The following is a 15,449-nucleotide window of genomic DNA, read 5'->3' on the forward strand; positions in this document are numbered from 1 at the left end:
CCACATAGCTGCGAAGTTCACAGAAAGCGAACTGTCAGGGCCTTGGTGATGACATCACACTGTGGGAGGGGTTTCACCACAATATCAGCCATACAGACCCCCCTGATGATCTGTTTGTGAAAAGGTAAAGATTTCTCATGGGAAAGGAGGTATCAGCTACTGATTGGGATGAAGTTCAATCCTTGGTTGCAGTTCCTCCTTAAAGCAAAGTTTCCTAACTTCAGGTTTGAGCCCTGTGCAGAAGTAAGGCTCTAGATACTAGAAAGCCTTCCTGTTCCTCCGTCCTGCCCATCGGTATTGCTAGTGCATCGGCAGTCTTTGGGAAGCCTTCAGAAGTACTCTTGTCCCCGAGTATCTCCACAGATGAGCGCATTAGTGCTGTGCTCCTGCAAGTCTATGCTCACGCATGTGAATGCACTCCCGGGAGTACTTCTAAAGGCTTCCTGAAGTCTACCGAAGCCCTATTCAACATAGCAGGTGTAAGAAGCTTGAGCAGGCACAGTGCAGGAACGATGGGTAGAGACTGTATGGGACCGTATCTATAGCCTTCCCTCTACTTTGGTAAGATCTTTGGTGTGGTCCGTTCAGTGAAGCGGACTGATACGGGCAGCACAATAGCATAGTAGTTAGCACCCTCGCCTTGCAGCTCTGGGGTCCCTGGTCTGAATCTCAGCCAGGGCTCTATCTGCATGAAGTTTGTATGTTCTCCCCTTATCTACGTGAGTTTCCTCCAGGCACTCCGGTTTCCTCCCACATCCCAAAAACATATAGATAAGTTAATTGGCTTCCCCGTAAGATTGACCCTAGACTACAATACATACACTACACAAGACCTATGACTATGGCAGGGATTAGATTGTGAGCCCCTCTTGCTGGGTACACATGTTGCGATTTCCCGCTCGATCCGCGGGATTGATTGGATCGATTCGATTATTTCCAACATGTTCGATCGGGTTTCGATGGATACAGCCGTCGATTTTGCATACTTAATTATGCAAAATCGACGGCTGTATCCATCGAAACCCGATCGAACATGTTGGAAATAATCGAATCGATCCAATCAATCCCGCGGATCGAGCGGGAAATCGCAACGTGTGTACCCAGCATAAGGGACAGTTAGTGACAAGACAATATACTCTGCACAGCGCTGCAGAAGATGTCTGCTCTATATAAATAATAATAATAATAATAATAATAATAATAATAATAATAATAATAATAATAGTATGAACTCAGCCTTATTGCCTACAACGTGGAGTTTGAAAGCAAAGAACAACCGAGGTTTACCGCCCTCAAAACAATCATTGAGGCTGTCATACTCAGGTAAATACAGAGACTTGTACTGTAGAAGCTAAAAATCTCCAGCTGCAGTTTCTGCTAATATGATCCAATGTTGCAGCTTATAATGCTATCACACACTGGCTGTAGCACAGATATAATGAAGCCAGCTCCATGGACATCTCACAGTTACAGATCTCTGCTGCACAGAAGCTCATGCTCCAGAATGCTTAGACAAGACAAGACAAAGAACATTGATATCTCACTTTTCTCCTGCTGGACTCAAAGCACCAGAGCTGCAGCAACTAAAGGCTCATACACACATCAGACCATAGTCTTTGGAAAATGAAAGATCACAGACCAATCTTACCACCCTTCATGTAGTATAAGAGCCATACTCTACACAGTCTATTCTATGGAGCTGAACTCCCCATCAGATATAAATCTTTGCAAGATGCTGCACACACAGATGCTGTACAGACACAAAAGATCAGTATCTGCAAAAGATCTGTTCCTGCCAAAAATCTATTCCTGCAAATTGCAATGATAGTCTATGAGATCTGCAGATCATCATACACACATGATTTAACTGACATTCATCTGCAGATCAAGCAATCATCTGCAGATCTGAAAATCCATCCTGGTGGATCTGATCTGCAGATGAATGTCAGTTAAATCATGTGTGTATGATGATCTGCAGATCTCATAGACTATCATTGCAATTTGCAGGAATAGATTTTTGGCAGGAACAGATCTTTTGCAGATACTGATCTTTTGTGTCTGTACAGCATCTGTGTGCGCAGCATCTTGCCAAGATTTTTTTCTGATGTGGAGTTCAGCTCCAAAGAATAGACTGTGTAGAGTATGGCTCTTATACTACAGGAAGGGTGGTAAGATTGGTCTGTGATCTTTCATTTTCCAAAGACTATAGTCTGATGTGTGTATGTGGCCTAAGGGTGCGCTCTATTGGCAGTAGCAGTGTTAGGGAGTCTTGCCCAAGGTCTCCTCAGGAAGAGTTAGGATTTGAACCCTGGTCTCCTGTGTCAGAGGCAGAGCCCTTCCCCAGTACACTATCCAGCCACCAGAATTTTTACTAGCACAGATCTTTACCTTGCTGCAGGCCTCGATGTGATGCTGTAACATTGGTACTCCAGCTACTGGAAACAGAGGCTTGGGGACCTCGAAGGACAACGGCCGGAACCTGGTGCCTAGGAAATGAGAAGACCCGTCAATCAAACTCTGGACTCTTGAGAAGAATGGAAAATGAACTCATACAGAGCTTGTACACACAAGCATCGGGCACACAGAGCATCCAGGGTTTGGGTTTTCAAAATTCCAAAGCCAAGCATGCTGAAATCCCTCTAAGCTATTGCAACAGCCTCAAGGGCACCTTGAGCGAGAGGAATATAGGAGGTTTCCACATTTATTTATTTTTAAACAAGGCACATTGCCTGGCTGTCCTGCTGATCCTCTGCCTCTAATGCTTTTAACCTTAAAGTGGATCCGAGATGAACTTTTACTCTTTGCATAATTGGGTTCCTTTCCTATTGTTTATAGGGCATTCCTCAAGCCAAATACTTTTTTGTTTTTGTTTTAATACTGTAATTTCCTATAAACTAAACAAGCCTCGCCCACAGGTTTTCAGAGAGCCTTGGCAGTAGCAAAGGCTCATGGGAGCTCAGTCTGGGCAGGAGGAGGGGGAGGTATTACTAGCCAGAGATTTCAGAGGCAGAGGTGAGGCGGGAGGAGGAGGGGGGGGGGGGGGGGATTAGGCTGAGTGCTCAAGATGCAGATAAGCTTACCTATGTGTAATGTTTACAAACAACATGGCTGCCCTCGTATCACAGGAAGAAATATTCATATTCTATTGAAGCTGTTTGCAGCTAGATTTGATCTAAACTTTAGATAAGCTATATAGATAAGTTACTTGTTATAGGTAGTTTTTCCTCTCAGATCCGCTTTAAGCCCCATCTATACCATACAATTTTTGTGCGATTCGATTCTATCCAACATGTCCAAACGAGATTCGATTGGTAGAGTAATCTATTTGCCATTGTTTTGCAATGACATTCGACCACACTATCAAATCGAATCTTGATGAGACATGTCGGATTGAATCAAATCACACACAAAAAAAAAAAAAAAAAAAATTGTATGGTGTAGATGGGGCTATAGACCCTGAACAAGCATGCAGATCAGATGTTTGGCAGAAGTCTGGCTGAATTTGCTGCATGCATATTTCATTTGTGAGCGATTCAGACACTACTGATGCATGAAAGGTCAGCAGGGCTGCGCGCACCTCACTCAAGCATGCCCAGCCTGGATGCGTTCTTCCAGGCCAAGCTTGTGGCTCGAAGATAAAGCGGGACTCAGTGCTGGAATGGCTCTACAAGGATCAAGGAAGCCTCCAGACCATTCAAAGGGTTTCAACTACTGAGGTACTGTAAGTAGCTAACTTTTTGTTATTTATCACTTCAGGTGTGCTTTAAAAAAGGACCTGAACTCTTGCAAAGGCGGGAAAGAGAAAACAGATACATCCACCCTGTGTGTGTTTATTGATAAAAGCCTGTTTAATCCTCCCTTATCTGCAATTAATGAGGTGGGGTAATTTGAGCTGTCAGCTCTTTGCTGAATTCGGAGCTAATATGTAAACACAGGAGGGTAACCCTTTCTGTGCTCCCAACAAACCAGGAAGTAACCACACTGCAGCATCTATGTGGAAGTTCTGAAAACTGTAGTAAGGAAATGTTTTTCTGTAAAGGTTATAATGCTGTTGCTTATCTTTTAGAGCAGAGAGGAAGCAGGGCTGTGGAGTCGGTCCAAAAATCCACCGACTCCGACTCCTCAGTTTAGGATTCCACCGACTCAGACTCCTCTAATTTGCATATTACAATTTTGTTGATTAAAAGTATGTAACATGAAATTCGTCTCTTAACTGCCAACGCTTAGGAATTTTACAAGACAACTGAAGTGAGAAGGATATGTAGACTACTATATTTATTCCCTTTAGACTAAAACTAGTCCTTGGTAAGAGTACTTGTAAAAGGTGCAAACCGGAACAAAGAACATCTATCAGGCCCTAGGCAATGTAAGTGTGGGTATATGTAAGAATGATGTGCAGGTACTCTGCAGGGGAATGAGGAGATTGTAAACAGACAACACCTCTGTGTTCAATGTGCACAGCATTCTCAGTGGATTCCCTGCAGCTCTGTGGGGAGTGCATATGTAGAGTATAGTACTACTGTGTAACAAAGTAAACCTGAAACAGATGAAATTAAAGTTTTATACATACCTGGGGCTTCCTCCAGCTGCCTTCAGAATAATCAGTCCCTCGTTGTCCTCCTCCACCACCTGGATCTTCTGCTATGAGTCCAGGTACTTGAGCCAGTCAGGCGTAGTGCGCATGCACACACTCCGCCGCCAGGAGCATACTACACCTGTGCAGCACTATTGCGCAGTTGCAGAATGTTCCTGGCTGTGGGAGCGGCATGCGGCCGGACAGCGCTGACTGGCTGAATTACCAGGACTCATAGCAGAAGATCCGGGTGGTGGAGGACAGTGAGGGACTGATTAGCCTAAAGGGGGCTGGAGGAAGCCCCAGGTATGTATAAAACTTTACTTTTCATCCGTCTCAGTTACCCTTTAATTTGTAGTCACCAAACCAAATTTTAATAACATCAAATTTCATCAGCAAAGGGAGTGCATACATTTGCATAAATCAGCATCAATGCAGAATTATTTCCATCTCGTTGACCATCTCTATTAGTGACACAGCTACACATCAGGCTTTATTCTTACAGCATAGATGTTATTTAGTATATATAAGAGATTCCTGTGTACACATCATATATACAGTCACAATCAGATATGTATATCTGACCTTAAAAATACGGGGACTGCTTTATTGAAGCAGCACAAGTAACTAATTTTGATTGGTTTATTTCATTTTTGTGGACTAAGCACAGCTATTACTGTATATATACATTATTTTTAATGACTATTATCTGAGAAATATAACATTTTATCATATTTTCTATTTTAATTACAGTTACAAATTCATTAGGAGTCGGAGTCGGTGCATTTTTTCCCGACTCCGACTCCAGGCACCCAAAATTGCCCGACTCCACGACTCCGACTCCACAGCCCTGAGAGGAAGTTCTGAGTTCAGGTCCACTTTAAAACACTTTACAGCTTCTGTCCTACCTGACTTTATCTGATCTTATATTAGAGTAAGACATTTTGTAAACCCTTTGTACACTTAACCGAGACTTCCTTTCATACTCTTTCACACTTGTAATCTCTGCTCACTATTATATATGGGGTTTTTTTTACCCCACATGAGCCTTTTTTTGGGGTCATTGGGAATTTGTTAAAACAAAAAAAAAGCCAGATACTTAACCACTTCACCACTGAGGGGTTTTACCCCCTGACCACCAGAGCAATTTTCACCTTTCAGCGCTCCTTCCATTCATTTGTCTATAACTTTATCATTACTTATCACAATGAAATGAACTATATCTTGTTTTTTCCGCCACCAATTAGGCTTTCTTTAGGTGGGACATTATGCCAAGAATTATTTTATTCTAAATGTGTTTTAATGGGAAAATAGGAAAACAGGTGGGAAAAAATTAATTATTTTTCAGTTTTCGGCCATTTTAGTTTTTAAATAATAAATGCTACTGTAATTAAAACCCATGAAATTTGCCCATTTGTCCCGGTTATAAAACCATTTAAATTATGTCCCTATCACAATGTTTGGCGCCAATATTTTATTTGGAAATAAAGGTGCATTTTTTTCAGTTTTGCGTCCATCCCTAATTACAAGCCCATAGTTTATAAAGTAACAGTGTTGTACCCTCCTGACATAAATATTTAAAAAGTTCAGTCCCTAAGGTAACTATTTATGTATTTTTTTTTAATTGTAAATTTTTTAATTTTTTTTTCATTACAAAAAAACAAAAACAAAAAAAAAAACAAAAAAAAAAATGGGGAGTGTGGGAGGTAATGAGTTAATTTTTTGTGTATAACATTCATTTCTATGTGAAAAATGTTAAGAGTGTAGTTTTACTATTTGGCCACAAGATGGCTAACTTTTTGTTTGTTTAACTTTTTGTCCAATGCGACCTCCAAGCGTCCTCCTTCCGGACGCTTGAAGGAAGTAGTAGGAGGCTGGGTACGTTGTTTTTTTTCACAATGATCGCGCTGCTTAGCGGAAAAGCAGCGGATCATTGTGGGGCTTAGATCAACGAACGGGAATGGATTTTCCCGTTCATTGATCTCGGGGCGAGCAGCCGGCAGCGTGTTTACCCGTGGGAATGCGCGCTAGAGCGAGCGGGAGCGCGGGCAGCGGCGGGAGCGCGGAAAGTACGGATTTCTCCGTCCCTGGGGGTTAAAGGATGGAAAAAGGGACGAAGAAATTTGTACGGGCGGGGGTAAAGTGGTTAAGCGTCTCTTTACCTAAAGGAGAGGGAAGGCTCTGGGTCCTAAACAGCCTACCCTCTTCTCTCCCGGTATCGTTCCAGCGATGGCTCCCTGTAGCAGTATTTCAACCAATTTGGTCAATTACTGCTCTCTCTGTCACCGAAGGAGCCCGAGTCTTCACTTCTCTCGTGCCTACGCAGTATGGAGCGCCTGTCTTCAAAGACTTCCTAAGTTCCCCACGGCGGGGAATTCAAACGGAGGAGCTGTCGCTGCAACAATGGCACCAGGAGAGGAGAGGGAAGGCTCATTAGGACCCAGAGCCTCCCCACTCCTTAGGTATCTGGCCCTATTTTGTTTTTTTTAAGATTCCAGTTGACTTTAATGGGAACCTAAACTGAGAAGGATATGGATTTTTCATTTTAAAATAATACCAGTTGCCTGACTCTCCTGCTGATCCTGAGTCTCTAATACTGCTAGCCCCAACCCCTCAACAAGCATGCAGATCAGGTGTTCTGACTGAAGTCAGGCCTGGTGCACACAGAGCGGTTTTGAAGCGTTTCACAAACCGCATCCGCCTGTGAAAACGCTTGGCTAATGTATTTCAATGGGATGGTGCACACCAGCGGTTTCAGGTTTTTAGCAAACCGCAAACGTGGGTCCTGCAGCATTTTTGCAGTTTGCAGAAGCGTTTTTGCCTCAATGTTAAAGTATAGGAAAAAAGCAAACCGCTCTGAAAAGCGCCAGATCATAGAGGTTTCCAGGTGTTTTTGTTACAGAAGCTGTTCAGTAACAGCTTTTACTGTAACAATATTTGTAATCTGCTACACAAAAACGCTCCAAAAACGCTAGGCATGTGTAGAAAACGTCTCTAAACATGCCTAGAATTGCTCTGAAATCTGCTCCAAAACCTCTAGTGTTTTGCGGATCTGCTAGTGGTTTTGGTGTGCACTGGGCCTCAGACTAGATTAGCTGCATGCTTGTTTTAGTTTAATGCAGCCACTACTGCAGCCAAAGAGACTAGCAAGACTGACAAGCAACTGGTATTGTTTAAAAGGAAACATCCATATCCCTCTCATTTAAGATTCCCTTTAAGTAAAAAGTAAATCTGTGAGCTTTTCAAAAGCAAAACAAACTGAATACTTACCTCAGGAGAGGGAAGCCTCTGTGTCCTCCAGAGGCTCCCCCTTCCTCATCAGACAGGCCGTTCCAGCACGGAGACCCCCGAAGCTCACAGGCACATGGCCCATAACGGCTTCAGCAAAAAACACACACACCCCAAGCCCAATCCGCTCCATGCTACTCATCGAGGGCTTTTTCATGGACTTTTGGGGAGCACAGCAATGGAACTGTCAGCAGGGGAGGCAGGGGTGCACTTTTTTTTTCCTTACAGGTGCACTTTAAATCACCAGGCAACCATACATAAGGCAACTTGGCGGCCGATCGACCATCCGATTCAATTATTATAACTGGATGAAAATTGGTGCCGCCAAGAACATGCCCAATCGATAACACTGGTCGACTATTTCATGCCAAAATTGTCCGCATGTATCAATCGGACATACTGCAAGATGCAGGGCCGACATGCTCGATCAGGTGCACGGCAGTAATGGCGTGTGATATTGGTACGAGCGGCAAACGTGATGGAACTCCCAGCGATGTCCCCTAAGTGTAAAATGTGCCCCCGGGTTCCCAGCGCTGTATACTATACCTGTCGGTGTCTTCCGCTGGCTCTGTGTGCCGTCTTCATATACGCGCCCCACATTGTTGCCAGCATATACGTGGGCGTGTGTGATGTCACACATGCGCCAATGTTATGTCAGTAACCAGATGGGACGTGTGTAGGAGGAAGAGCACAGAGCCAGCGGAAGACACCGACGGGAACAGTATTCAGCACTGGGCACAACTTACATTAGTGGGGACAGTACGAGTGGCAGGGAGGCGATGGATGGGCGTCGCAAGGCCAATTCCCGAGAGATACTGAAACTAGACCTAAGGCCCATTACAATAACGGGCGCTAGGCCTCTCCCCTCACAACCCCCCTCCCCTCATCGCCCGCGGGTCAGTGCACATGCGCGAGTGCGCACACACGCCCACCCCCCTGGCCCTGTCCTAACCACCACCCGCATGCGCGGTAAGCCAAACGCACATACACACGGACAAAGAAGGACGCAGGGGGGTTATTATAGAGGATAGAGGATTGATCAGGAATAGGCCTGCGGTGTAGAGGCAGACAACAAATCTCTCTGTGATCAGATTGGATCAGAGAGAGATCTGTCTCTTGGTCGATCTTCCCATACATCGTCTGCTGTATGGCCACCTTTTAATCGAAGCTGTACAGAATGTGTAATATTTTATCTGTGTAACACTCACCCTTTTGGGGACCTCCGATTATAATAACCGCTTTTATCATTTCTGCAGCTCCTACAAAAACACAAGAAAGACTATAAAATACAAAATAGGCAAAAGATTTCTGCATGAAAAAATGATTGTGAAATTGTGGTTTAAAGAAAACCTGTTAGCTCATTCAGGTTTGACAGGAATCACGTCACAAATATATGCAACTCTTATGGACAGGGAAGCTAGCATAACTAATCGCCTCCTCCTTAAAGGGAAGGTTCGCGCAGACTATAAAAAACAAACTGCACTTACCTGGGGCTTCTTCCAGCTCCTGGCAGTCGATCGGTGCCCTCACCGCAGCTCCTCTCCCTCCCGGCGTCCAGCGGTGAAGAAGTTGACCTCACCAGGTCGGCTTCCGGGGCGGCTTCTGTGCACTCCACGGCGGGGGGGGGGGGGTCACGTGGTGTAAGTGACGTCATCAGGTCTCTACTGCGCAGGCGCAGAACTGAGACCAGATAACGTCACTTACACCATGTGACCCGCTCCATGGAGCGTACATGAAGCCGACCCGGCTTCTTCACCGCTGGACGCCGGGAGGGAGAGGAGCTGCGGCGAGGGCACCGATCAACTGCCAGGAGCTAGAAAAAGCCCCAGGTAAGTGCAGTTTGTTTTTTATAGTCTGTGCGGATCTTCCCTTTAAAGGGAAGGTTCAAGCAAAAAAAAAAAAAATGAGTTTTACTTACCTGGGGCTTCTACCAGCCCCATGTAGCCATCCTGTGCCCTTGTAGTCACTCACTGCTGCTCCAGTCCCCCGCTGGCAGCTTTCTGACCTCGGAGGTCAGGGCCACATTGCATACATTTTTACGCATTCCAGCTAGTGCAGGAACAAAAATTTACGCGTTGCACCACTAACGCGTAAAAATGTATGCGTTAATGTTCCTGCACTAGCGGGAATGTGTAAAAATGTACGCAATTCGGCCCTGACCTCCGAGGTCAGAAAGCTCCCAGCGGGGGACTGGAGCAGCAGTGAGTGACTACGAGGGCACAGGATGGCTGCATGGGGCTGGTAGAAGCCCCAGGTAAGTGAAACTCATTTTTTTTTTTTGCTTGGACCTTCCCTTTAAGTGGCGGGAAGTCATACCGGATTTAACAGAAAAAGATTGAGTTGATACCCTTGCCCATTTCATCTCAACCCCGATTGCTGCCAAACATAAATTAACCTCTCTTCACTACCTGTACCGAACTTATCTTACACCTCACAGGTTAATGAAGATGGGTAAATTGAGGGAGGGCTCATGTTGGAGATGTGGAGCCTCTGATGCCCATTTCGTCCACATGCTTTGGGACTGTGAGCATATTCAACCCTTTTGGAAAGAGGTCCATGAGATCTTGACCTTAGTAATTGACATTAGGATTCCTTATACTGCTTTGGCTATGCTCCTGAATGTATTTGGTACTATTCCTCTTGCGGGAAAAAAAAAATTGTATTTAGCAAGGCTCCTACTGATGTACGCAAGAAGGGCAATTGCTCTAAAATGGAAAAATACTTCTGCACCAACTGTTACAGAATTCAAAGCACATGTCAATGCTGATTTGCCTACCTATAAAAACGTGTATGAAAATAGAGGTTCATGTAAAAAGTTCTACAAAATATGGTCACGATGGCTAAAAGTGTTCAAAATTGAAATGTAAAATATACAAGTCCTATGTTATCTTTTCTATGCATACTGTCCTACTATATGCAGCTATCCTGTTGGGGGGGGGGGGGGGGGGGGGGAGGAGACCAGACCGCTTTGGGGAATGGAACTTGTGATGTTTTTTCTTTTGTATGTTACTTAAAAACTAATAAAAACTGTTTTTCAAAAAAAAGAAAACCCGTACTGAAAAAAAGTTTCCCTGGGGGGTACTCGCCTCAGTAGGGGAAGCCTCTGGACCCCATCGAGGCTTCCCCCGTCCTCCTGTGTCCCACGGCGGTCTCGCTGCAGCCCCCGGAACGCACAGCCGACAATTTGTTGCGCTGTGCAATATTTACCTTTTCTGGCTCCAGCGGGGGTGCTGATGCAGCTCTTCCCACGGAGATAGGCGGAAATAGAGAATCTCCGTCGGGTCCGCTCTACTACGCAGGCACAGGAGAATTGCGCCTGCGCAGTAGAGCGGCCCGACGGAGATTGGCTATTTTCGCCAATCTCCGTGCAGAGAGCGGATACTGCACCTGCTCTGGAACCACGGAGGTAAATATTTACAACGCCGCTGCTCCGGGAGAATTTTCGCCGCCACCGTGGGACCAAGGAGGACGGGGGAGTTATTTTTTTTAATTTTCAAAAGCACATAGGCTAGGATCACACATACAGTGTGTACAGTTACTTTCCAGTCCTGTCAGTTTTCAGTTTGGTATCAGTTTTCTGTATAGTAGATTGGATGCAGAATGGATGCAAAAAAACTGACTGCAATGAATGCCTATGGGAAAATCTGCATCAGAAAAATTGTGTTTAGTGGAAACAGGCCCATAGGCATTCATTGGAGTCAGTTTTTCTGCATCCAATCTGCGTGCAGTGGAAACAGGCCCTAACTCGGTCCAACTTCCAGAATAGAAAAGGGAGGCTGGCCGGCACAGTTACTGCAAAACACGTGTTCACAGTGAAGCATACTTTTCACTGACTGTATGTTTCACTGTGTGCAGCACCACACGGGCATAATATGCGGAGCCGCTTTCCCGATCCATTGTGTTGAGTTCCTGCTGTTACAGGAAACGCGACACCCACAGTGAACCTAGCCTTGGTGATTTGCTAGCTCTGTCTTCCATTTCCAGGGTAAAGCTAGTTACCCTATCCGGAGGACCTGTCTCATCACTACAAATACTGAAATAAGTACACATTCAGATAGGAGTTTGTTAGGGCGAGCATTGTGATATTTCCTCCTCAGCGCTGGATCTCTGGTTCCAATCCCCGCCAGGGCACTATCTGCATAGAGTTTGTATGTCCTCCCCGTGTCTGTGGACGTTTCCTCTGTTTTCCTCCCACACCCCAAAGACATACAGATAATTTAATTGGCTTCCCCCTAAATTGGCCCTAGAGAACAATACATACACTACACGATACATAGAAATAGGACTATGGCAGGGATTAGTGAGCCCCTCTGAGGGACAGTTAGTGACAATACACTCTGTACTGTAGAAGATGTTGGCGCTATATAAATACTAAATAATAATAATAATAATAATAATAATACACACAGCCCTCTCTGTAAGCAGGCAGAGGTGCCATAGGATTGAATGGATTACTGTTCAACATTTCTATACTATTTTGATGGGTAAGCTGAATGATGGAACACCACCTTTCCCAGTCAGGGACATTTCAAAAGGACAAATATCCATACCTCCCAACAATTTGAGATGAGAAAGAGGGACATTTAAGCCACACCGCTGATCACACCCCCATCACACCCCTAGTTGCGCATACCATAAAGATTTCATAAGAAAAATGTACAAAATACTGTGGGAGGCGCCCTTATGACTCAGGGTATACAGCACAACATAGATATATTAAAGGTAAGCGTAAAACGTCTTACCTGGTGCAAAGACTCACACACAAAGGTAGTAGAATTCAAATTTATTTATCGCACTAAGGACAACGCGTTTCGCGACCACAAGTCGCTTCTTCAGGTCAAGTAGCGTGCTTTAGGAAAAACAAGAACATGATGGCGCTCAGACTAAAACATCTTGTTTCATATGAATTAAAACAGTGTAATAACAATAGAATGACATAAAAGAACATTAGTCCTAGTCTGGGGCAGATGCATATTAGGGGCATATGCGCCCATTAGGCAAGTATAAACATCAATCACATACCGGCAGTCAATATGACTTCAATGTGCATCTCTCATATAAAAATCCTAGGTACATTCAGGTTATTCTTGACTAACTGGGTATCAGGCGCTTTTTAGGGGGCTAAGATAATCCCATATACTATGAGTTTAATATTGTTAACTAATTTGCATAGAAGTTACAATTCAGATCTCTCTATGTGCTTGGATTGTACCTAGGATTTTTATATGAGAGATGCACATTGAAGTCATATTGACTGCCGGTATGTGATTGATGTTTATACTTGCCTAATGGGCGCATATGCCCCTAATATGCATCTGCCCCAGACTAGGACTAATGTTCTTTTATGTCATTCTATTGTTATTACACTGTTTTAATTCATATGAAACAAGATGTTTTAGTCTGAGCGCCATCATGTTCTTGTTTTTCCTAAAGCACGCTACTTGACCTGAAGAAGCGACTTGTGGTCGCGAAACGCGTTGTCCTTAGTGCGATAAATAAATTTGAATTCTACTACCTTTGTGTGTGAGTCTTTGCACCAGGTAAGACGTTTTACGCTTACCTTTAATATATCTATGTTGTGCTGTATACCCTGAGTCATAAGGGCGCCTCCCACAGTATTTTGTACGTATTAATACCCCACAACGTGGGGTTATATCATTATAGTTTATAGTGGTATTTTTTTCCGGGAACGGCGACCGACAAGGCCGAGTGGAGACGGTACTTCTCCACATGCGCTGATGGTGGTTGCCAGATAAGCAACCCAGAATTGTGAGTATATTTTCACTACAATAGACCAAATTACGCAACGATAATACTCGATATCGGGCTCCCGGTGTCCTTGTGCTTTCTTGTTTCTACTAGTACTACTACTCATAAGAAAAATGTTGTTTTATAATTCAAACCACACTGGTCCTTTCTATCCTTGTTCAATTTTCCTTCATATTAACATTATAAAATTAGTAAAAAATCTATTTAAAGGATGGGAATAAAGACATTTTTAGTAGAGAAATATATATATTTACATAGAAAGAGGGACAAAGTCCTGAAAGAGGGACAAATGAGGGGGAAAGAGGGGCAGGACTCCCAAAGAGGCACACTTGGGAGCTATGAATGTCTCGGGTCCTGGACTGCAAGCAATGCCAGCTCTGTGACTCCCAGGCAGGGGGTGAACTACAAGTCCCAGCTTATCCTGCTTACAGGAATATTCCACTGAGAGGAACATGTCATACAAACAAGCTGCCCCCCCCCCCCCAATAATCATTAAAGTCACATATAATATAGAACATAATAATAATAATAATGATGATGACAGTAAAGCCAAATTCCTCACCTGCTCCTCTCTGCACTTCCTCTATGCTGGCTCTCTCAGGCACGTCAGCAGTGCGGAGCATGCCGGGAGTGGTAGTTTTTCTACCTCGGCGGGCGCGGATTGGATGGGCGGAGTCAGTGGGCTGGCCTGAACGCAGCGCTCTCTTGGTTGCTATGGAAACTGGGAACCCGTTCTGTTTATAGAGCCCTTCTGCAGTGCTGAGTTCGTGATGTGAACTGGCGGGCGATCACGTGACTGATCTTCTCAGTGTGGTCACGTGACTGAGCTTAGTGACGTCGTGCTGCTCAGAGCTGGTCTGGGCTGGGAGATTATTATGACAGTGGGTGATGATGACGTAGGGTCAGGGTGCAAAGTTCGGATCTTTTCAATGATCCGGATGATTCGAATCGGATCATTGAAGAGATCCGGATCTTTGATCCGAATCTCGGATCATTTTACTAATGAAGCATTCGGGGGTGAAATGAATAGCAGGACAGGTCTGTGGACAGGAGAAGGGGAGGGAGTGGACACACAGAGAAGGGGAGAAGATGGACAGAGGGCAGGGAGTGGACAGAGAAGGGAGGAGGGACGAGCAGAGAGCAGAAATGTTTGCTTGCACACAATACCCACATGCTGCAATCATACTTTACATATATTTCACCTATATGTTCATCTGTATACTTTGAAAGCAAACATCGCAGTGAAAGAAAGCATTCCCCAAATCATTCCCAGAAGTGAAGTGCAGCTGTTTAGTGCAGAGTACAGGAGGATCATATTGCCTTTCAATCACAGTGCCTGCAAAGTTACTGAGCTGTGCTGAGCCAAAAGCTTCCAATGTGATCACTGTGCACAACTACGGAACAGACAGCCTGTAATGAGCAGCACGTTATAGCCAGTATGTGTGCTCTACACATATCTGGCAGTGGCACCCATGTCCCCTCTCTCTCATCTACCTGTCCCCCCTCCAACAGAGAGATCCATCTCTGCTCTGCTTCCAGGACCCCGCTGCCCGCTGAGAGGGGGGGCGTGTCGCTCCTTGCCCCGCCCCTTTTTCGATCCGAATCACTCATTTTGATGATGCGGATGATTCGACTCACAAAATAGATTCGGATCAAAGATCCGAATCGTTCATGATCCGGACAACACTAGTGCCTTGACAGCCTCCCTGACTCAGAGAACCAGAGATGATGTTAATATGGGGCACTAGGCAAATATAGAGTGCAGTTGCGTAGCTATGGAGCTGTGGGCCCGGCCCGGTGTGAGTTTTACAATAGTGTT

At 44.7% G+C, this 15,449-nt stretch overlaps 1 protein-coding gene across 1 annotated transcript in view; it reads right to left on the bottom strand.

Moving 5' to 3' along the window:
• The window catches only part of GMPPA (GDP-mannose pyrophosphorylase A), a 35,893-nt gene extending 21,477 nt beyond the window's left edge, over positions 1–14,416 (bottom strand). Inside the window, exons 1-3 of the mRNA XM_068246021.1 lie at positions 14,193–14,416; positions 9,070–9,120; positions 2,389–2,486 (exon numbers count right to left, since the gene is read on the bottom strand). Coding sequence (XP_068102122.1) covers positions 2,389–2,486; positions 9,070–9,120; positions 14,193–14,253 — 210 coding nt within the window. The 5' untranslated portion in view covers positions 14,254–14,416. The remainder of the gene's footprint in view (positions 1–2,388; positions 2,487–9,069; positions 9,121–14,192) is intronic.
• Positions 14,417–15,449: the final 1,033 nt, after the last annotated feature.

This window comes from Hyperolius riggenbachi, chromosome 7 (assembly GCF_040937935.1).
Source record: "Hyperolius riggenbachi isolate aHypRig1 chromosome 7, aHypRig1.pri, whole genome shotgun sequence".
Taxonomy (NCBI): Eukaryota; Metazoa; Chordata; class Amphibia; order Anura; family Hyperoliidae; genus Hyperolius; species Hyperolius riggenbachi.